This window comes from Danio aesculapii, chromosome 5 (assembly GCF_903798145.1).
Source record: "Danio aesculapii chromosome 5, fDanAes4.1, whole genome shotgun sequence".
Lineage (NCBI taxonomy): Eukaryota > Metazoa > Chordata > Actinopteri > Cypriniformes > Danionidae > Danio > Danio aesculapii.
In genome coordinates this window covers 29,502,797-29,528,362 of record NC_079439.1, presented here as the reverse complement: position 1 = coordinate 29,528,362, position 25,566 = coordinate 29,502,797, and the positions used below count along the sequence as shown (strand labels likewise).

The window sequence follows — 25,566 nt, the reverse complement described above, 5'->3', positions numbered from 1 at the left end:
CCGCGTTAATTGTGAACATTCTTTTGATTAATCTAGATTAATCGCAAATTTAAAATCCTAAACATCCAGTTATTTAACAGCAGCAAGAAGTTCAGAAAAATAGACATTAACTGACAGTATTGCCTTAAAATGACAACTTCAAACACAGCCTGAATGTGGATAAACTGCTAAAAAAAATCCCTTCTAAAGTAAACAAACTGCTGGTGTTCTCCAAGAGCAGAGAGTAAACTGCATGAAATGCCCTGCGGCCCAGAATGAGAGATCCTCGTATCAGGAATGCCACCTGCCAATCCGAAGACAACGCACAAGTCTTATATTGTTGCTTTCAGGGATTCTCTCCATGCTGGAGCTTAAAAAAATGAGGCCATGATTAATTATGCTTCCATTGTTTCATACTCCTTAGTGACACCGGTGGAATGCTGTCATGAGGAGACGTGTACTTGGCTCCATTCACCCACTTTTTTCCTCCACTAATGGCCGATGTGGAGAATGTGAGCAGGAGAGATGATTGAACCAGGTACGGCACAAAGAAACACTGATGAGTAAAGCGAGATGGTCCAGTCGCCTCATGCTGACCACAGATTATACCTCGCTCAACATTTCACTAGTAGCTGAGTGCAATCAGGAAAACAGGAAAAAAAGAGAACAAGAGAGAGAGAGAGAGTTTAGAAAGAAAATGAGAGACTGAGATAAAGCTGTGTAGATGCATTGAAGCTAAATCTGATCATTTAATCCTATTCTATACACAAATTTATGAATGACAACTGAATTAAAAGTATAGTTCAGCCAAAAAGGGAAATTCTGCCATCATTTACTCATCCTCCACTTGTTCCAAATGTGTACGTGTTTCTTTCTACTGTTGAACACATTAATTATCTCTTTAACTCTTATGATGACATAAATATTACATAGTGTGTACCCAGCAAACAATTTTGTTTTTAGTAGACGTCTAATAGACATCTAAACGTAGACAGCTTGGCTAAAACAAGGCTAAACTTGGGCTGTGAGTGAAAATCTAATAGACATCTAAGAATAGCCCAAAACTAGACAAGTCATCAAATGAACAGATTAGACTGACTTTATATGTGTAGTCATTCATTTCTGTTTATTTGATGACTAGTCTAGTTTTGGCCTGTTGTTAGACATCTATTATAGGCAAGGCAAGGCAAGTTTATTTATATAGCACATTTCATTCACAGTGGCAATTCAAAGTGCTTTACATAAACAGGAATAAAAGAAACAATTATAAGAGAAATAAAAACAAACATAAAAATGGTAAGAATAAAAATAAAATAAAATAAAAGCTGATAAAATGTGTTATAAAAGAATTAAAAAGAAGAGAAAAACATAGTAGTTCGATCTGTCGGACGTAGCACAGTGCTCATTCAGTAAAGGCACAGCTAAACAGATGTGTTTTCAGTCTTGATTTGAATGTGCCTAATGTTGGAGCACATCTGATCATTTCTGGAAGCTGATTCCAGCAACGAGGGGCGTAGTAGCTGAAAGCCGATTCACCCTGCTTTGACTGAACTCTTGGGATTTCTAATCTATTTGATCCTAAAGATCTGAGTGATCTGTTAGGTTTGTATTCGTTTCTATTATATTTTAAATATAAACCTATATTGTATTAGGTTTCTATTATATTTTCACTGACAGCCCAATCAAAGCCTTGTTTTAGCCAAGACGACTTTGTTTAGATGTCTATTAGACATCTGTTAGACATCTTTTAAAAACAAAATATTCTTGCTTGGTGTGGAACCAAATGACTACTGTAGCTATTAAAAGGGTCATGACATGAGATATCGAACTTGAAAAATCATAAAAACATAAAAAAATTCCCTGCAATTTTCATATCTTAAAATACCTTCTTTATAAACAAAGTACTGTATTTGTTTGCTAAAGATGGATTAACAGGTAGTTTGGATGCAAAGGGGCATGTGATGTCAAAATCCACATGCACACAAACACTCAGAATGAAATGATGTTATCAGATTGCTGTCAGATAGGGAAACTAAAGCACTTTTAATCCAGGTGGAGGAAGAAATGGTCACAGCTTTGATTTTTTTTTCCTCTAATTGACTTTTATTTTATTTATTTTTAACTGAGGATTCACATCAGAGTTAAGTAGTATGTTGGTACTGATTTGTTTCTTTACCAGTGAAGTATTTTTTTATATTTAATTAAATTACTTAAGTAACTTTATAGTCAATTACTATGATTACAAGTTGCTATTAAAGAAATAGTTCACCCCAAAATTCAAATAACCACATAATTTATTCACCCTCATGACATCCTCTGTGAATATGACCCTTATTTCTGTCGAACAAACAAAGTTTGATTAGTTATAAGTTTTATCCAGGCTGTATAATGGTGTTTAATAATGGCTTTTATTTTGAACCTTCCAAAAGCACATAAATCCTTGAAATTACTTAAAAGCCCATGTGAGACCAAGAGAATTCTTGCAAATTTTGTGCCAACTGGTGTAAAACAGGGTAATACTTTATTTTGATGGTCCAATTGAGTATTAGTAGACTGTTTGCTTAATATCTGCTGATACTGCTCCTTCAACAGACATTTAATTGACTGTAAGAAACTTTGCAAGTACATGTCAACTTACACTAACCCTAACCCAACAGTCTACTTATAATCTAATGAGAATTAGTTGGCATGTAGATATAATGTAGCTTAAATTCAACAAATGGACCATCAGAATAAAGAATGACCTAAAACAGTAGTTCAGTACTGCAGAAATGTAGTTCCCAGCATGCATTGCAACTTAAATTACGAGTACATCACTAATACTGACAGAAAAGCCAAACTATGTTTGCCCTATACTTGTACTCAATGTTTTGGTCAAGCTATACAAGCATACTAGAATGTGCTGTTTACTGTCTTCTAAACAAATCTGCCTTGAGGTGGAATAGCTTAAAAACAAGCATGCAACTGGATCTGAGCTTCTAATGTAGTAGACTTCACATTTATGTTTTAAAGTGCACTTAATTGTATATTTCAGCTATAAATGCCTATGCTCATATAAAAAATATACGAACAATTAGTCATGACAGCATGTTTTTAGTTCATTGTAATTTATTAAACTAAGCTACTCATGTTACTTAATTTGTATAAGTTATGCAAGGAGTTGTAAGTCAGTTTAACATAATATAAGTTCAATTGTCTCATAAGGTTAATTTGATTCAGCTCAAGGCAACCAGGATTTTTTGTGCATGTGTAATAATATATACATATCATAAACTACACAGTATGATGTTAAGTTTAGAGCAAACTATGCTGCTGCATACTTAAAAGTATACTTTCCGAAATTAAAAAAGTGCTACACATATTGAACTAGTAAACATACACAATCTTATTTATGTATTATTCTGTATAACTGGTGTTATAATGAAAAAATTATTGTAAACTAGTTGTGTAAGTTTGGTACTATTACATCTAAAGTATAAATAAATGTATACTTGCAAAAACAAAAATGTATTTACGCAAACTTTGTCCCAGTCATTTTTTAATAATAAAGTTAGTTTTTTGTTTATTATACTTCCTGCATTAGGTAGATTTAAAATGTTCTTAAACTTTACTTAATTATGCTTTGAATCCACTTATTTTAGGGGAAATAGGACAACTTTATGAGAATAATTGAGAGAAACTAAAAATCTGAAAGCATCAAGTTGCATTAAAGTTTGCTCAGTAATTCTTTTATTTGCTGTGAATGTAAAACTTCCGCAAGATGGACGAAAGACCACCTTTAAATTTGGTGAGGAAATTAAAAAGCACTCAGTGTTGATTGGAAAGAGTAAGAGTTGATTGAAATCAAATCACTCATTTCACTTATGGACAAATAATATTCTGTTAGCGTGCCATTGTAATAACAGCTTTTCTTATTACAACATGATGTTAAAGTGTTTGCATTTTAGTTCTGGATGTTTTAGAATTAAAAACCGTCAGCATTTATTTACTGTCATCTTGTTCCAACCTAGTATGATTTACTTGCTTTTTGAAAAATGACTACAGTGTAAGTCAGTGGAGTTTGAAATTGTTACAGACCCCAATCACTTACTTAGTTTGGACAGTTTACAAAAGATTTATGTGTGTGCTACAGGAGATAAATAGCTGTAGAGGTAAATGATGAAAGGATTCTCATTTTTAAATGACCTATCACTTTAACTATACAGGCACACAGTAATTTTAATCAATTCATTCGTATTAAATCTAGCAAAGAATATACAAGCAAACGTAAAACTTGCTTTATAACAGACCGTCTCCGATGTCATACAACACCAGCATCTGCAGAGAACATCAGTGATCCGTACAAAGGTTTGGCACATGTTTATTATCATTTACGTAATGCGGATGGTTTAAGATTACCTAAGAAAAGTAAACTATAATATTTCTAAGCTCTGATTGTGCCAAAAAGTAACACCACAATCTGTCTATTTTGTCCCATCCTGCTATTAAACTCATTCTGATGCCACGTACACATGCGCTCCAAACCATTCAGACCAGCAAGGTAAAAATTCCAAAGACAAACTGCTTTTTCATCTGCGGATGTGGAAAGTTCATCAACATCGCTGAGCAGTTCCTACAAGAAATATTATAGTGGTTAAGTGGCAACTTGCGCTATTAGGTTTTTGAGTAAATTAGAACGCCATATGTTGAAACAACCGGTCAATTCACAGTCGCGGGTAATGAAGAGATGCAGCAATATGCCAAACAGACTGATTCCTTTCCGTGCCAAAGCCGAGAAATTCTGCTTGCGCCATGACAAAGTGTCTGACAACTGTGCTGAAGACAAAAAAAAAAAACACTTCCAGTCAGTATCACACTTCCTGCACTTCACTTTTCAGATTCGGAGTGTCTGTTTTTTCATGCATCACTAGCTCACTAATGACATTTAAAATATGAGCTACTGTATTCTTCCAGCAGCACATCGCAATACTTCTGTGCTAATCAACCTCAGAAGGAGAAAATGAGAGAAATTAATGAAACTTGGCAAACAGAACATTTGCTTTTTGAACATCTTAGGACTAATGAAGTAATGTTCAAGGTAGCACACTTTTAGGTATAAATAATGTACTATTTATGTATGTTTTGCCATCTAAGAAACAGCCTCTGTTATTAGTTGAGGAGGGGAGAATAACTGACACTTTCATTTAGCTTGAATGGAGTCCAAGAATAGGTAAAAGTATGCAATGAGACTAGAGAGAGATATAATTATAAAACAAATAGAGGCTGTGTTTTCTCATTCTCACCTCTGCGTGTCCTCTAGCTTCTCCTCTAAATCTCCCCTGGATCCCTGAGGAACATTTGCGAAAACAATCTTTGAATTCATGCTTTCAGGATTTGGGCACGTCAGTCACTTCGGAAAAACAGGAAGCGAAAGAGACTGGAACATCTGATATGGTTTACATGTGTTGGACGGGGTGATTATACCTTATTTAGCGTTATACTTTACATCATTTCGCTACCAGCAAAAAGGTTTACCTATTATGGAATTGCCCTAATTACATTGGGAATTAAAAAAAGATGTGGCCGCTGATGTAGTTAGATGTGGAATGCTTTTTTTATTGTTTGGCGGTTGTCTTTAAATGTATTTTATGAAGAAGTTAATAAATGTAATAAATAATAATAGTATTTAAAGTTATGAAATGGAAATGAATACATTAATTGTTCTTCTGCTTCATAAACACTGCCACTGCACTAAAAAGTATGTGTACAGTATAAATTGTCTAGGAAAAGTATATCAAATTGTTACAATTATTTTGTGTGTTAATTTGTTTTTAACTGACACGCTGCTCAAAAACAAGAAATATACAGGTATTAACTATTTTCATTCATTCATTTACTTTTTGGCTTAGTCCCTTTATTAATCAGAGGTCGTCACAGCGGAATGAACCGCCAACTAATCCAGCATATGTTTTACGCAGTGGATGCCCTTCCAGCCGCAACCCAACACTGGAAAACTACGGCCAATTTAGCTTATTCAATTCACCTATGTCTTTGTACTGTGGGGCAAACCGGAGCACCCGGGGAAACCCATGCAAACATGGGGAGAACATGCAAACTCAACACAGAAATGCCAACTGACACAGCCGGGGGGCTCGATCCAGTGACCTTCTTGCTGTGAGGCGCTTTTGCTTTCCTCAGACACATTATCTGCTATTTAAGTCATGATGTATCGGTGACGTATGGAATACTTTTTCAAGTATGTTATGGGTCCAAGCCACTACTCATTTGAATTGAAAAAATATTTGTTTATGGCCACTTTTTAGTCATATCAACAATTAAAGTAAATTTGATATAAAAATCATGGTGTAAGTATCTGGGCTTGCTGCATCACAAATAGCTACATTTTAACAATTTTTAAAAATGTATTACTTTCTGGACATCCGATATTGGGCATGGATATTGCGATTGTGATTTTCGAAAGTATTACATCGCTTTGTAAACATTTATTATCACCATTTGATGAGTCTCCCCATACAGTTTGATAGAGCGCTTGGACCCGGAAGCCGCTTTCGTGATGTCACACTTAACAAGCGGATTAAAACAATTAACAATTAATTCTAGTTTAAAACCATTAATTGTAGTTTATATCACTGAAGCATTTTGCATCCGTAATGCCTGAAAAAAATAAAAAATAAAAATATATATATAGTTGAAGTCAGAATTATTAGCCCCCCTTTTTTTAAATATTTCCCAAATGATGTTTAACAGAGCAAGGAAATTTTCACAGTATGTCTGATAATAATTTTTCTTCTGGAGAAAGTCTTATTTGTTTTATTTCGACTAGAATACAATTTTATGCTAATTTTTTATTCAATAGTCTACAGAACAAACCATCGTTATACAATAACTTGCCTAATTACCCTAACCTGCCTAATTAACCTAATTAACCCAGTTAAGCCTTTAAATGTCACTTTAAGCTGTATAGAAGTGTCTTGAAAAATATCTAGTAAAATATTATGGACTGTCATCATGGTAAAGATAAAATAAATCAGTTATTAGAAATGAGTTATTAAAACTATTATGTTGAGAAATGTGTTGAAGAAAATCTTCTCTCCGTTAAACAGAAATTGGGAAAAAAATGAACGGGGGGTGAATAATTCAGGGGGGCTAATAATTCTGACTTCAACTGTATACACACACACACACACACACACACACACAGGCATATATATGCTGTTTATATACTATATATATATATATATATATATATATATATATATATATATATATATATATATATATATATATATATATATATATATATATATATATATATATATATAGTGTGCTGCACTGTGAGTTCTCTGGTTGAGTTTCATGGCAATTTGCAGAAATCAGCACTCTGCGGAGCGCACCCTGTCAGAATCCAGATTGAAGAGAGCTCAATTTCCCCCTTTTTTCGCAAGAGCTGAGAAGGAAAGAGCGAAACGGAGGGAGGGGGAAATGGAGCCTGTGGCAAGCCTGTGGGTTGTCCTAAAAGACGTCTAAGTTCGAGACCTGATAAACTGAAAGCCACTGGCCACATGCTGTTCAGGAGCTGTCAGTCTTGAGGTGGCGATGAGGAAAATGTGTTATCTGTGAAGCGCATATCTAACAGAGCCAGAGGACACCATGAAAGGGCTAGAACAGTGGCGGGTGCTGAGATAAAAATCATACATCTCTATATTTCTTGTAGTCACACTGAATATAATTATTCAAAGCTTTTTTTTGGTGGGCTAGATAACATGACATCTGTAGCTTTCTTAATCTGGACTGCCTGATGCAGCATGTGAATATGTAGATTTGTAAGTCAGTGTGTGTACGAATGCCCCTACTTTTGCAGTATTAAAGTCTGCGTGAACTGGCAGTTGCTGAGGTTTTTATTTCAGAATGTTGATGTACTTCCAACTGAAACTGAATATTGAGTAGGGGGTGCGGCTTTCTTTTTCTCTAACAGTAAAAGGGGCGTGGTTAAGAATAAGTTTCAAACTGAGAAGGACCATCACTCCAAATATAGAAACAAATAGTCCAATTTTGATTGAAGATTATCAAAACATGTTTTTTCACCTACAAATTCACACAGATTTCAAGCATGGCTGCTTATCTAGTGGATGAGTTGGGGGTTAAATGTAAGATGTTGATGTTTAATGTTGAAATGCATGAATTTTCGACAATCATTATTACTGTATAGCCAACATTTTGGGCTTAGTGACCTAAACTTATATTTCTAACACGTATGGATTTCTAACTTATGCACTAGCTTAAGTTTTGATTTTTGGGTTAACTGTTAATTTAAGATCTCAACCATATTTGCAAAGTTAACACATCTAATGTCAAGATTTATAACAGCTTATTCAACACATCCACCATCAAGTAAAAGCTGCAAATTGCACTATATTTTATATTATGTTGTATACTGTTTTGTCAATATTGTAAATATTGGTTACGATGAACAGATTGAGGAATATTAAAAAGATTGATGTGTAACTGTAAAAAATGAATGGGGGAGGGTAATGAAAAATGTCCTGGGTCACAAAATACCCCAGGTATATTTTTAATGGTTAATACAATTTGATCACTTTAAAATATTAGTAAATCTTAGTAAAACCTTTAAATCGCAGCCTTTTTCATTTGATAATTAAACCAATCCATATGAAAAAGAGATGTTGAAGTATATTTTTAAGGATAATTTGTTAAAAGTATACTAACATATGTACTAGTACTGTAGTATATTTTAAGTATACTTTATGTTGAAAGTATACTAACATATGTACTAGTACTGTAGTATATTTTAAGTATACTTTATGTTGAAAGTATACTAACATATGTACTAGTACTGTAGTATATTTTAAGTATACTTTATGTTGAAAGTATACTAACATATGTACTAGTACTGTAGTATATTTTAAGTATACTTTATGTTGAAAGTATACTAACATATGTACTAGTACTGTAGTATATTTTAAGTATACTTTATGTTGAAAGTATACTAACATATGTACTAGTACTGTAGTATATTTTAAGTATACTTTATGTTGAAAGTATACTAACATATGTACTAGTACTGTAGTATATTTTAAGTATACTTTATGTTGAAAGTATACTAACATATGTACTAGTACTGTAGTATATTTTAAGTATACTTTATGTTGAAAGTATACTAACATGTGTACTAGTACTGTAGTATATTTTAAGTAAACTTTATGTAGAAAGTATACTAACATGTGTACTAGTACTGTAGTATATTTTAAGTATACTTTATGTTGAAAGTATACTAACATATGTACTAGTACTGTATTATATTTTAAGTATACTTTATGTTGAAAGTATACTAACATATGTACTAGTACTGTAGTATATTTTAAGTATACTTTATGTTGAAAGTATACTAACATGTTTACTAGTACTGCTGTATAATTTTAAGTGTACTTCTTGAAAACCACTTGGGATTAAATTGACCCACGTTTAGTCTATAAAAGTATACTTTTAAGTGAACTATAAGTGTAATAGTTCACAATTACTTTTTGTCTTTTGTACAAGTTAACTTATGAGTAGTAGTTTACTTTTGTCATAATTGTAGTAAATAGTTAATTTGTAAAAGTACATTCCCTAGTCTAGTGCTACAAATTTTAGGAGTCTTACACCATTAATGTGACAGGACAGTAGAGAACTGACAGGAAGGCATGGGGAAAAGGATTGGCAAAGGACCTCAAGTCTGTAGAGTTAAATGTCAGTGCACTAATTGCAAGACTATTGGCACTGATACTGCAAGCATTATTAATTAGCTAACTAGTAGTTAATAGTTTTGTACTGCAAGTTTACTTGAAAATGTTCAGTTAGTCTACTTTTACTTATCTTTGTTTTATGCTGCAAGTTTATTTCACGTTTTTTTTTTCACTAGGGATTTTTTGTTATTGAAGACAAAGTATGTAATATTGTGAAAAAACGTTATTATTTTATACTTAAAATATGCATTAATACTTTGAATTATACATCATTGAACAAGCATAGGGCATTTTTCCATCAGTATAAGTCAAGCATACGAAATGCTGAGTTTCATACAATTCATTCATGTTGTCCAGACACAAATTGATTAAGTTAACATCACAAAGTTGATTGAACCAAAAAAAAAGAGTTTTCCCATAAGATCTCCGAAATTGTGTTGATTAAGCTCATTTTAAATAAATAGTTTGAACTAGCAGCAAATGTATTTAAGTGTACTTAAGTGCAAAATTTTTCTGAGAAGTACAATAAAAGTCAATTGAATGCATACTTATGTTTAAGTTTAAAAGAAGTATACTAATAATCACATACTAAAATAAACTTTTGCATAAGGGAAGCCATCTGTTCTGTCATACAGGTTTGGAGTGAATATGAGCAGAATATGAGTGTTTAATTAGCTTATTTGGCAAAGTATAACTTTAAACAAAGCACTATAAACAAAACCCTTTAAGGGTTAGTTCACCCAAAAATGAACATTTACTAACTATCAACACTGTAAAAAATATATGCTAATTAACAGTTTCTGTATTTTGTGTTTTATTTATAGTTGTGAGTTGCATTATGGGATGTTGATCTCTACTCTATCGACTTTTAATGTTGAAAATTCAACTCTACAAGTTAACAAAGTGACTTTTATTGACATTTTGGTAGTTTAAGACAAGATATCGTTTAAGAAATAATACATAGAGAAGTTTGTAAAATAACAGAAAATGTACTGGCAGCTTATTATCAGGTTTTTGCAGCATAATAAACAACACCAATCCACACAATATATCACTTAAAACTATTAAAAAATTCTTAAAAGTCACTTTTCCAAACTTTTCAAGGTTAAAAGTTGTTGGAGGAAAGACCAAAGGCCCATAATGCAATTTAAAAGCCTAAATAGGTGGGAAAAAACATCACAAAGTACAGACAAACTAATAATTTACAGTTATTTTTACTGTATACTCACCCTCAAGTCCAAACCTTTATGAGTTTATTTCTTCTATTGAACACAAAATTTAACAGATATTTTGAAGAAGGCTGAAACCTGTAACCTTTGACTTCCATAGTTTGAAAAACAAATTCTATGGAAGTCAATGGTTATAGCTTTCCAGCTTTCTGCAAAAAATCTTCTTTAGTGCTTACCCAAAGAATTAACTCAAAGGTTTGAAACAAGTAAAGGGTGGTTAAAGGATGACAGAATTTTTATATTTGGGTTAACTATCTCTTTAAGTCTTCCTCTGTGGGAAAAAAAAAATTCTCTGGGTGGTCTGGAGTGTAAGCGAGCGCAAAAGCATATGTAAACGTATGTGAATGTTATCTGAGTAACATACAGATCATTTGTCAGCTCTTGAACATAAGTATGTGAGCTCATGTCAGGTATGTCGCATGTGAGCTTTCATAACACACCAGACTATTTATACTCTGGCATGTGTCTGCAGTCTATTATAACACCCAGCACAGCAAAGCCACAAATAAGAGCAGACAGTGTGCTGTGCAACACTTCAAACCCAGTTCACAGGCTGTGAAACAGACCTGGTGTCATCTCTAATCAGACTCATCTATTATGCTAACGCTAGACAGGTCTCATCTCAGGTTGGCACACTTAACCTCATCTGTACAAGTCTTTATAGCTTCATTATAAAAATAATAAGTGCAACATCCATTCAGACATAGCTGGAGTGATTATTAAGCATGCCATCTGGGACAGTAGCACTCAATAAGTGGATTTTTTTAGTATATCAGCACTCAAAACAGTACATTTCTTGAGTTATTTTTGAACACAACTTAATTGTTTTATGTTCAATCCACTTAAATTTGTAAAAACTAATAGGCTAACTTAATTCCTTCATGTTGTCCCAGCACAAATCGATTATGTGGAACCTAGCATTGTTTACAGTGAGGGGATTATTTTTCATTACGTGAGTTTGCTATGTTTAATCTGTGCATATGACTAAGTCTAAGAGTATTAGACTGTTCATAGGATGGTTTTAGTTCTATGTATCTGAGGAAGATTTATATGTGAGCTAAATTAAAGCACTTTATTTTAGACAAACTACATGACTGCAGCACTGTGTGTAATGCTATTGTTGTTGAACAGCCCACTGCTTTCAGCGCTGAAGACAGTTTGGTCTCCTGCTGAGTGACTGCATCCAACACCATGTGGCTCTGAAGATGCTTGCGCTCAGTACTTTCTGTTTGGTTGTCAGAATTTTGAAGCTATTAGAAGTTAGTGGAGGAACTGGATTTTCATTTTAAAAATATCTAAACAAAATGGCATAAAAGTACTTGAGAGGCAAATGTTTCACTTTGAAACTTTTCTCCATTATTTCTTTGTTTCTAATTCCTTTAAGGATGCCTTGTCACACAGAGTTGATGCCAGAGATCTTGCGGCAACAAAAGCTGACTGTGACACTGTCTTTCTTTGCCCTAAAGCTGTTTTTGAACACACTGCAAAGGCTACAGTAGTTGGCCAACTAATATTTTTCCCTGCATGTTGGGAATTAAATGTTTACATTTATTTATTAATTGTCTATATCTATATTAAGTGTTGGGGAAAGTTACTTTTGAAAGTAGTGCTTTACAATATTAAGGTACTCCCCCCATAAAGTAACTACTTAGTTACTTTTTATGGAAAGTAATGTTACTTTTGAGTTACTTTTCCTGACCTGGCTGAGGTTTGATCTCTTTCAGAATTTGCAGGTGTTTTTTTTCACCTTTTTTTATCAAAACGCTCTGCATTTAACAACCACCTATAAACTACACCTCAGTTTTTCTTTAAAAAAGTAAGATAAAATTATATTTTGAGACCTTTCTGAGCCCAAAGCTATACAAGCTGTATACACAGATTAACGACAGCATGTAAAGTCATGCGTTTGCTACTTTTGTATGTTTTGTGACATTAGGCTAAGAGGTTAAGTAAATTCACTGTTCATTGAGATAAAGATTGCAAGGAAGCCTAAAAGTCCTTAGATGAAAAGGATTTATTTTAAGGCAAAAACAGATTTTAAACCTTTAAAATGTTTACTAACAAAATGAACAGTAAGACGATAAAAAAACATCTCCAATTCAGAATAAATCTTTGAGCTTTATACATTGAACAGATCGCTTCATGTGACCTTAACAAATGTGTAAATCGTTTTCCAAAAGAGAAAACATCTTTCTATATTACAGAACATAGTCACTTCTACAGTAGACAGAGGCTGAATCTCCTCAACAATAAAAGCAATAACCATTTTTTTTGTTTAGTCATTTTACCTGGAGAACCTAAAATGATGTCAATCATTTGTTGTATATAGCTGGAGGTGCGGTGCTGGTGTAGTGCTTCGCATCCAGTTTTATTTTTTATTTTTTGATGTCATGTTTATTGCAGTTTTACTTACACATAATCAACTCTTAATGAAAATCCACTTCTTTTCTTGTGTTAAATGTTTTTTTTTTTTTAAGTAATTCACATAATGTTACTTATTTTTGAAATTAATGCATTATATTACTTGTTACTTTGGAAATGTAATATTATTACGTAACGCGTGGTACTTACAACACGTTACCCTCAACACTGTCTATATTAAATAAAATCTCTTCTCTCCTCCACCTCACCACACGACAACCCTCAAAACATGATTAATTGTGAGTGGGCTTGACAAACCTCCTGTAGAAAACTCACTCTTTCATCTGTCTGACACTTTAATCGACACTAAAGGACTTTGCACACTGAAGTCCGAAATTTTTGTATGCGTTTTTTTCGTAGTTATATGCCAACAATTTGTCCTGTAAACAAACCCTGCACACTGAGTTCGATGTGTATAAATGAATCTATTACAAAAAAACACAAAACAACTCAGAGTCAGTTCAAGCAATGATACTTTGTTCTCCTCTCTTCTCTAAAGTAGAATAAGAAAGAGGAATAGGCTCATATTGTGTTCATCCAATACTAGCCTACATAGAGAGGAAGGAGAGTTCAGCTCTTATCAAAGATCTGCTCTGGATTATCCCGAAATGCAAAGTTTATTTCAGGAAATCAGTGGAATTTTGATACATTGCTTGTGATAATTCACACATTCACGTACAGAAACAAATAATTGAAGCAACTAACTGAAAGCGAAGCAACGGACTGAAACCCTGCTATCTATTATAATGTCAATGGGCAGTATGTCACATGTATGGACACACACACCAAACAGCAGCAGCAGGGAAGATGTGCGCCTGTCATTGAATCCAGTCAGGGGTTCTCTATTGTCCACCACATTCTGTCTCTATTTTATGCACTGTGTTTATCATAAAGTTATCTGTGGCTCAAATGACGGCATTCTGTATTTAGGTATTCGCTTGTACGGTGGCTCTGAACTGTCAAAACTCCTCTCAAATCACTTTTTCGGATGCGAAAAGTGGAAAAAAATCGAACCCAGTACGAATTTTTTTTATGACGGACAAAAGTTTCCGAGGCAGTTACTTATACAGAGTGTATAAGTAAAGTGTGAAAATTATTGACGGAAATTTCGGATGCAGTGTGCAATAACCTGCATTAGCCCAATAAATTCTTTCATATTTGCACCAGACACAACTTTACAATCCCTTATACAATAGTTCATTTACTAGCAGCAAATCAGAATTATCAAACACGCTCAATTTGATAAAAAGCCCCTGAAAGGGTCTGACTAGTGCCGAAAGTGCAGAACACATTGCACAAAACAACATTCAACTGTTTTGACTAGCTGTTGGCTTGATGTGTCGGAGCCTTTAAGGCCAGTTCACACTGTAGCAGCTTTTGGAATGTCTGAAAAGATTTCTTCTAGTAGCTTTGTTTGATTTTTTTTCTTCATTGACAAAGTTAAACCTCATGCAGTCTTGTTGGATTTGTGTGTTAAAAAAGCCTTTTGCAAATGGGGTACAGATAAAGAAAACCAAAGGTTGACACTAGAGATGAGTTTTGTCAATGGCTGAGAAGTGATGCACTGTATGTTGTCAATGTCTATTCAGTCGGCGTCTTTTCAACAAGGTCGGTTGTTGAGAGAAATCACACACCAATGCTGACACAGTAACACCGTTCTGATAAAAAACAGCTGCTACAACAAACCACATCTTGGTGGAGTGTGAAATGGCAATTGCATACCAATTAACCTTTAATGCGTTTTGGGGTTATTTGCCAAAAAGTATATCAAAAGATCTGTTAAATATTGTGACATTTCCATTCAGTTAAGGCAGCCTCTGGTGCTGGTCTTATTTCTTCACACAAAGGCTTTATTCCCTTTCTATTTTCAATTCTCAGAGATGTTTACACTGTTTCCTTCAGCTTCACCAGGGAAAACATGGTTTTCTTTTTCTTTAGTCAGTTTGCAAAATGCCTTTTTATTTTGTAATGCATAAATGTGTTGGCGGTAGCTCAGTGGTTAGCACTGTTGCGACACACCAAGAAGGTTGCTGGTTTGAGTGCCGGCTGGGTCAGTTGGAATTTCTGTGTGGAGTTTACATGTTCTGCCTGTGTTCGCGTGGGTTTTCTCATGGTGCTCTGGTTACCCCCACAGTACAAAGACATGCGCTATAGGGGAATTGACTAAACATTGGTGTGTAAATGTGAGATGGGTGTGTATGGATGTTTCCCAGTAGTGGGTTGCAGCTGGAAGGGCATCCGCTGTGTAAAACATATGCTGGATAAGTTGGCGGTTCATTCCGCTGTGGCAACCTCTCATGAATAAAGGGACCAAGCCGAAGGAAAATGAATGAATAAGTGTGTTTGTTTTCGTTGTTGTTGTTTTCCAGTGACATTTAACTACTAAAATAACTTTAAATATAGAGAAATGGTTGGAAAAAGGAATAGTTGCGGTTTGTGTTTAATTGCATGCAATTAATTTAACCTTTTGCAAAATAAACTAAATTCTAAAACCATGAAGTTTATCCTATCAAAAAAATAATAAGACTAATACCTAAAAAATAATACTATACCCTGAGGTATAGTAAAAAATAAGCTTGTCACAACAAAAACAGTCTTAGACCTTGTTTACATCTCTTTTAAAGATGTTTTTTCAGTGATCCATTCATAAGTGGTCAGTTAAGACACATTATAGCATTTCTACATGGTATTAACATGCCTTTCAAATCTATTTACTCTGACCACTTGTGTTTATATTTTGTCATGTCAGTGTCCTCTTTGTTTTTGCACCTTCTACAATACATCACACTTGCAAAAGACAAGTGTGGAGAATAAATTCTGCTGAATAAACAAACCTACGTTACATTGCTTATAAGTGGACAGGAAATGAATGGACTGAAAAAGATACTGCAACTTTTCAGCAGCACTGGTTAAGGAAAGTTATTTATTTATTGGAATTTGTTTTAGAGAGTCTTTATTAAAGCTTTAAAAGCCAAGAATGATACCATCTACACTGTAAAAATATATGGTTATACGCATGTCCTTCATGCTGTCCTAACACAAATCGATTAAGGTAACTGAATCTTTTCTTTTACAAATTTAAGTAGATTGAACATAAAACAATTAAGCTGTACCAAAATCAACTTAGGAATTGTGTTGTTTTACACTTATTTTAACTCATTTTAAACGTTCGAACAAGCAGTAAAAGTCTTTTTTTGTGTAGCTATGAGTTGAATCACAATATTGCAAACTCTAGTTTGAAGTGAAGAGTACTGTATATAAAAATCTGACAAAAAAACAAAGGTACAAACTGTTTGTGCTACAATCCCAACAAACCTTGCAAAACATATCAAAAGACAAATCAAAAGATAATATAAAATCTGTCATATTCCTGACCTGACAGTCTTGTCCACAAACAAACTGTCAGGGTTTGTTACCGTTTGTTCTGTGCTTGTTTACATTGCTGTGCCTTAATTTGTGTTGGCCATGTGCTCCTCTTGTCTTTCCTCCATGTTTTCAGTTACCCCGTCTCGAAACATTTCTGAAATAACCGATGCTTTGAATCACTTTAGTTACATGACCAGGTGTTTCGAAACACTTTAGTCACGTGACCTGGGAGTTTCGGATCATGCTTCGGTACAGTGTTTCGAAACATAGGAGATTCGGGATCTCAACACTGTGTCGAAACGTCAGTTTCAAGGCAGCCATCCCTAATTAGTAGTTGTCTTTTTGATTTGTTTAATTTATTTCTTTAAGATTCTAGAAGTCTTTATTTCTGTTTTGTTCAGTTGCCCAAGTCAGTCTAGTTCTCTTTCTACTAGGATTTGCATTTAATTTAATTTTTTATTTAAGATTTATTTAGTTTTATTATTAATTTGTATATTATTGCTGCCTGTTTTCTGTCCTGTCTTGTACTGTTCCAGTCATATCCCATGTTCTGACTTCCCTGGCCTGCCAGTCCGCAGTTTACGTTGCTTGCTCCAGAATCTAGCTCTGGTTTTGACCACTGTTGCTACTCCTGTCTGGCTGTTCATTTTGGTGCCATCTTGTCCCTACCACTGACTTCCCTGTGTTATTGCCCCTTCTGTTTGGACCTTATCATCCCCTTGTCTGTCTACTTGTGCCTAATTCTGTCAATAAACCCCTTTGTATTATTCATTGCTGCAACTGGGTCTGCTTTCTTGCAACTAACCGTGACAAAATCATTCATTTAAAGTTACATTTGAATTTGTGTATTTGGCAGATGCAGTGCAGAATGATTATAATTAAAGCTTTGATTGTACCTTATTGTATGGATTTATAAAGCAAATAATTAAAAAGAGCAGAAAACAAACAACAACAACAAAAAGAAATGCAGTACACGTCTTGAATGATTGAACAAAAATATAATCATAGTAGCATATAAAATGTACTTCAAAGACTGGGAAAAATAGAGATAATCTTCAAAAAGCCTGTCAATGATTTGGTGATGTGATGTGCATGAAAACCAGTATTGTTAATTTCTAATCTTTAGTTTAGTTGGGTTTTTTTCAGCCATTTTGCCAGTACTTCAGTCTGCAGCTAAGTGCTTTATATAGACTTGTCTTGATTACAAATCCACATGAGATGATTATGATTGGGTTAAACGTTTAGGATACGACAACATAAGATTATATTTCGCAAATGGACACTGAGCACTAAGTATAGCACACAGAACATGTTCTCACACATTCATGTTAAATGCATTTTTGGGAAGCAGACATGAAATTACAACAATAAGCATGTTGAAAAGGCTTTTAAGAGCCAAGATACATTGTTATTAGAATGCCCGGCTATGATTATTAAACAATTCAACCCCTGTATGAGTTGCCTACTTATGATACAAGCCATGATTTTAATGCCAACTGTAAACAGGGTCTAATTACAGTATTATACATAATATTTGTTCCTAAGTAAATGTATTTTCAAGTGTATTACATAAAATGTCACACAAATAGCAAGTAAGATGAATTAATGTTCCCGCTGTTAAATAAAAATAGCTAAATAGAGAAAATGCAGCTTAATTGAAGACAAATTGATGTTTTAGTTTTTATGCCTCTTGGTAGAAACACCAGCGAAAAGGTCTTCTATCACAGCTCAACTGTGGTGTGAAAGATACGGTAATGGAAGAAGGGAGTTTGGGGAAATTCAGAAATGAGTTTTAGAGAGAGGAAGACGGTGGGGTGCTTGAGGGAACATCTCTGGTGCTTTTAGAAAGCAGACTCCTTCACTAACTAACACACCAGGACTAGCACTTTTCACTCGCAACAGTGAAGGCAGAGAGGAAGGAGGAACATAACAAGTACACCAGAAACATGAATGTTGTACAAAACAGAATGTGAGGGACAGGGAGAAACGGACAACTGAAAAGCACAGGGATGATGATCCAACAAAGAAAGGGAAGGGGGATGAAGAAACCAGGCTTCTAAGGCGGATAAATGATAGTTACTCTATTCTGTTTCTGCAAAGAGACAGCAGTGATGCATCTAATAACCCTCCAACAGCCATCGTAACTGCCTTGACCTTTTGTGTATTAAAACAAAAACTCGAAATTTGCTCAAAGTGATGTCAAGAACACAATTTAAACAAATAAATTGGTCAAAAATTGTTCTTGGAGTGCAATTAAATGGATATAACTGGAGAACTGTTTAGCAGAAGTTTTCAATGTGTTCAAGTGTGCTGCAGTGAGTAATAATCCAGCACTGGAAGGTGTTATTGTTTTGCTAAGTATCTGTTTATTAGCAAGTGATGGCGGCAATGTTCTTTCCAGAGCACAGTTCTCAGACACAAGCTCTATCACATTTCTATTGCACTAATTCATCAAAAGGCTTTTTTAAATGAGTGTTGAATATTGCTCATGGGGCGACGCGGTGGGTAGCGCTCTCGCCTCACAGCAAGAAGGCCGCTGGTTCAAGACTCGGCTGGGTCTGTTGGCATTTCTGTGTGAAGTTTGCATGTTCTCCCTGTGTTCAAGTGGGTTTCCTCCGGTGCTCCGGTTTCCCCTACAGTCCAAAGACATGTGCTATGGGTGAATTGGGTAAGCTACATTGTCCATAGAGTATGTGTGAATGTATGGGTGTTTCCCCATGATGGGTTGCCGCTGGAAGGGCATTCGATGTGTAAAACATGCTGGATAAGTTGGCGGTTCATTCCGCTGTGGCGACCCCTGATTAACAAAGGGACTAAGCTGAAAAGAAAATGAATGAATGAATATTGCTCATGATAACTTTATGATTTGCATTTAAGATATTTGTGCTGCTTAATATTTAGGGAAAAACACACTTTCTGCTTTTCCTCAAAAGCCAAAAGCGGGGGAAATGTGTTTATTTGCTTTACAGGCTAAACCAGATAATGTGATAACATAATAAAATTTGTACATTAAAAAAGTCACAATCTTAAAGCCTTGCTAATAAACATTTTGCATAAATGCCATTGAATATAAATATTGCCCTTTTCAATTTGACCTTTTTTTTGTCCTGAAGGTCCTCAATGCAACTGTTTTTAGTTAGTGGTCCTATGTATGTGCCTGTGTTGTTTTGCTTGTGCGCTCACTCTCTTTCTCTTTTGATCTCTGTCAATTTTCTTAGGATTGCCCAGTCCAGTATCCTATTCGTCTGTGAAGACATCAATCATCATTACTCTCTGTGACATCATCGCCTTTACTTGGGTAAGTTAATTTAAAAGAGTAATAGATTACAAATCACTGACTACTACTGGAAAATTGTAATCTGATTACATTACTAATTACTTCATGTAAAATGTAATCAGATTACCAATTACTTTATCTTGAACTTACTTTTAAAACATATAAAAATACAAAATAATCTGCAGCTCTTTCAGTAATTTAATATTTACTGAGAAACATTACAATGGGTTGATCACAGCAGCTATTTAAAATAATAGCCATTGACATATTTGACACATAAAAATGACATATTTAAAAGACTTAAAAAGTTCGCCCAAAACTTAAAATTCTCTCATCATTTACTTGTTTCAAACCTATTTGTTAGTTTTGCTGTTTGAATTCTTTTCACTTTTGTTAATAAATTCACTTATTTTTGCATTATTTGGTTGTCGTTTTGCTATTTTGCCACCAAATCTCTACAAACTTGTCAAAATGTTACCTCTTTTACCTTTAGAGCTAAACTTTAAAGTAGTGACATAGTGTTAAATAGAAACTATTTTGGACAAAACTATGTATACATCTCTCAGAAAAGACAAAGTTTGATATTTGTTTAAATACTTTTGAGATCATTTTCTTTTGTTACAGGTTTTAATCTTGCATTCATTCAGTACATTGTTAATCTTTTTGTTACGTTTTTTACTCACAAGTGTACATTTTTGGAAAGAAATCCAATTCTGGCTATCTTTTTTAATTGACAATAAGTTTTTTAGATTTATGTTTAATTTTTTTTATCTTTCTCCCTTCTTTAAAATGTATTTTGCTGATTTTAACAACATCTCCGTCTATTTCTAATGTTCTAAGTTTCTTTCATCTATTGTTAACTGTCTTTGAAAGCAATAAAAAAGTGTTAAATAGGTACTAATACTAGTGAAAAATGCACCTTTGCCCAAATTTGTTGTTTGCTTTTCAAAATTATCACAAAAAAATTATTAAAAAGACAAAAAATATCTCCATAAGGATTCAAAAGTTTTAATAATATTACAAAAGATTTCAATTTGAAAAACATTGTGTCATTTCTTTCACTTAGCTTTCACAAAAATCAGTAAAACTAAGTCAGCATATTGGAATGAGTTAGAAAGGAACAAGAGACAGTGAATAATTGATTATTTGATTGATTAAAAGGCTTGATTAATGACTGCTTACATTTTTAATTTGTAAAAATATATAATAGTGTAAGTTTTTAACCATATTGTTGATGATATAAATTCAGCCTTGGTGAACAAAAGAGGGAAAAACATAAACAAAAAAAACACTTAATACTGTTAGTGTACAGTCAAGTTTTAACTTGGAAATGAGCAAATTCTTCACAATAGATACCTGATATTCAGACCACTCCATTGCATATAGTCTATGTGATTGCTTGGCAGAGTTATTTGTATAATCAGATTTCATGAGTTAAGCGGTTTTGTGACATCACAACCAGCACATCTGTACACCCTCCCCAACATCTGTCCTCACTGCATTTAAAAGCAATGTGACCCCAACCAAATCTTTTTTGTACAATAATCTTGGCTAATATCAGACTAGACTGTCTGACAGATTGATGCACCATTTTCAAAGCAACTCAGATAAAAATCAGCCTGCAAACACGGGCAAACTTTTAGAGAATATACTCTACATTTCTTTAGAAGCAACAGTCATTAGCGTTTGCTCTTGTAAAGTCATTGCATTCACCCTTAGGCAAGATTTCCAATTATGTTAGTTTTAATAGGCTTGCACTTTTTCCTATTCTCTCTTTCTCTCTCAGGATCACGACTTTCCTGTGTTTAATGTTTTCTTTGTAATGAAGAAGCTCCTCGCTGTCGTTATATAAGTAAACACTTACGGGGGGAGGAAAAAAAGCAGAGCTGATTTTTGATTACTCCAAATTAGAGAGTCATAAAGGTAATATTTTCAGCAATATCCGAAACTGTGGGTGAAATCTGATCTGGAAGGAAATTATCTACACCCTACAGATATAAATCTGAAAAGCAAATATTAAACCTAAATATTTTCCAATATCTGCGAATGGTGGCATGGGTTATTATAATATGACCATATCATACACAGTAAAAAATGCTGGGTTCCACACAATTACTTCACGTTGTCTCAACACAAATCAATTAAGTTTCAAATTTAAGAGGATTTGACATAACACAATGAAAAAAAAAACCTTGAGAATTGTGTTGTTTCAACTCATTTATATAAGTAGTTTGAACCAGCAGCAAAAGTAATTTTTTGAGTGTAATAGAGATATTTACATTGTTTTGAAGTCCAGGAGAGTGTACTCGGGCCAGTCGATGTAGCAGACCACCCTGCCGGGCAGCTGATCCGTGTCGGAGTAGTAGTATTGGGGGAAGGCCAGCAGAAGAGCCAGGATCCAGATGACCCCGATCACCACCTTCGTCTGGGTCGCAGACATCCTCTGCTGCAGGGGGTGAATGATGGCCATATATCTGTGGGAGAACACACATCACATCTGTTGGATACTCAGGTACTTTGTGCTTCAATTTAAGCTTAATTTACAAATGAAATCAAAACTAACCATATTGATTTTGTTAGCTCACATTGACTTTTTTGTGGTGAACAATTCATCATGTCATTAAGAAAAACAAAATGCTCTTGTAATCTAAAATTAAAATCTGAAAAAAGTTAAATTTACAGATTATTTGATTTTGAAGTATTAGCATACTTAACCACACCCCTCCAACTGTTTTGACAAAAAACAGAATTGATGAGGGAGATTTATCTGTTAGGTTGTAATAACTCTTCTGAAACCATTCTCCCCATCTTTCTGAATGAAATACCTACTTTACTACATCCAATCAGCACGCAGTAGAAAAACAAGCCACGCCCACTCTTATGCAGAGTTCAGACTTCACGATTTTCAAAGTAGTTGCGTCACAGATGTTTTCATACTGCATGACTATCTGGGCTAGCGTTTCGTCGCTGCTTTGTTTACAATGTATGATGAATCAGCGACAGGGGGTTTCACACTGCATGACTTTACAATAGGAATCGTCGACAACTAAACGCACGCGAGAAGTGACATGGAAACAATGCGAGGTCAGTTTATCTTTTGTTATTAACTACACAATGAGAAAGAAGCCTTTAGTGGAGTAGAAAATGAACTTATTTTGCTCACCTAGCTTCACAATTTCTCCTCAACTATTTTTCTTTTTCTACCCGTAGTGAAATTTGCTCAGAAGACACGTCAAACAGACACGGGTGCTCCTGCCAAATTTACACTAGTTTTTACTCCATTTCTTAGGTCCAAATAGACTGAAAAGGAGCCCTATTAACTTCTCCCCCAACCTCCCGCTGGCCTGCAGATACCCATACTAGTGTGGATGCAGCTTGGCTCTAGGTAATCGCTGATGTTATTTTCAAACAGAACACATTTCACACGGCATGATTTTGAATCGCCGACAGGTCCAGATATTTAGCATGCCAAATATCTGATGGGTGTGATTCTCTCAGATCACGTCTTTGATAGTTCATACTATGTGATTGTCACTCACGTAAACGAGCATCGATTTACTAGTGATTGCAGGCATTTGACGACGATTTCTCAACCTGAATACCACAATACAAAAAAAAAAAAGTTGCAGCTTCTGGTTTATGTGGACACTATTAACATGAACAAATATTAATAATTCTGAAAAAAAAAATGAATACACGTACTTTTGAAATGTGTTTATTTAATAGACTGTTTTCCATTAACTGCCAGGAAAGTAATGTGTTTTGGCATAGTGTCAAGATGTAAGTGAGAATATAATAGAAGATGAATGGCAGAGCATCTGCCTTAAGTCCCATACCAGGACAATTAATTTAAAGTAAACTTCTGCAATACAATTGCATTATGAGAGAATACATTATCCTGGAGTTATTACATAGTTCTGAGTGATGTATAATATTCAGAACTCTAAGCCATTGTTTATGATAATGTCCCCATTTTTATTTCTGGTGTTGAAACAGAATGTACCCAAATGTCATCAATTCTGCATTCTAAATCTCTTCCCTCTATCTTGCACTTTACCAGATGAGGAGAAAATGCTGATATTAGTACAAGCTAACATTACAGTAGCTCAAGACGTGGAAAAACACAAAACAGAAAACATTTTGAACATTCATTCGTTCATTTTCCTTCCGCTTAGTTCCTTTATTCATCAGGGATCAGGGGTTGCCATAGCGGAATGAACAACCTGAAAACAGAAATATATATATATATGTGTGTGTGTGTGTGTGTGTGTGTGTGTGTGTACTGTATGTGTGTGTTTTTATTCTTCAATTACTATTTATTACTATTACTATTTACTATTTATATTTTTCCTATTATTTTGCTAATGTTTCTAAAAACAGCAAAAATGAAGCAAAATTGAAGGGTATTTAAATAAATCATGAATTTGATTGTCAGTTCAGAATTAGAAATTCAGTGAATGGTAGTGAAAAGTTTGTTAAAAATTGAGTGTATTAGAGAGAAATATAAATTTATTTGGAATGCCAGAAAAATATGTTATCTGAACATAAAAATTATCAAGCACTCTTCTAGGGGGTGACACGGTGGCTCAGTGGTTATCACAGCCATCTCACAGCAAGAAGGTCGCTGGTTTAAGCCCCGACTCGGTCAGTTTGCATTTCTGTGTGGAGTTTGCATGTTCTCCCGGTGTTGGCATGGGTGTCCTCCGGGTGCTCTGGTTTCACCCACAGTCCAAAGACTTGGTATAGGTGAATTGAATAAACTAAATTGACCGTAGTGTATATGTGTGAATGCGAGAGTGCTTGGGTGTTTCCCAGTGCCGTTGTATTCGCTACGTAAAACATATGCTGGATAAGATGCCGGTTCATTCCCCTGTGGTGACCCCTGATGAATAAAGGGATTAAGCCAAAGGAAAATGAATGAATATTCTCTGTAGATTGCATGCATACAGTATCTGTCCTTTTAACTGCATGTTTTTAGTAGAATCGCACAGAATATCTATCCAGAGCTTTTATGACTTTAATACTGATTTGCGCTGTTTAGTAATTCTGGCTCTCTGTCTTCTAAATGTTTTTGTTTTAGTTTAGGAAAATGTATTTTATGCAGTCAAAACAATCAAAGCAAGAAATGCATTTGTTAATTAAATGTTAATTGAGATCTTTTAAGTCTAAATTGTAAATAAATTATAAGTTTTTCAATTTCTTTTTGAAAAGAAAAGCATGCATTTACTTTCCTTAGAAAGCCTCAGTGGTGTAAATGCAGACAAACTGTCTGTTAATGGATTTTGCTTTCAGCACATATTTCTCTCCATTTACAAACACACTTGTTTTCCTACTGTGTTATTCATTCATAGTTTGCAGATATCATCAAGCTCTGAACTCTAAACAGTTTAAGCTTTCAACACATCAGTGACTTCATCACATACACACACACACACACACACACACACACACACACACACACACAACTCTGTCCAGCACACAGAAAAAAAAAACGCAGTGATAAATCCTCTTAAATCATTTGCTCCAGAATCCGAGACAGTAAATCCTGGCC

At 34.4% G+C, this 25,566-nt stretch overlaps 1 protein-coding gene across 1 annotated transcript in view; it reads right to left on the bottom strand.

Moving 5' to 3' along the window:
- The window catches only part of tacr1a (tachykinin receptor 1a), a 52,112-nt gene that overhangs the window by 14,130 nt on the left and 12,416 nt on the right, over positions 1-25,566 (bottom strand). Inside the window, exon 2 of the mRNA XM_056457856.1 lies at positions 22,295-22,489. Within this exon, the coding sequence (XP_056313831.1) occupies positions 22,295-22,489 (195 nt within the window). The remainder of the gene's footprint in view (positions 1-22,294; positions 22,490-25,566) is intronic.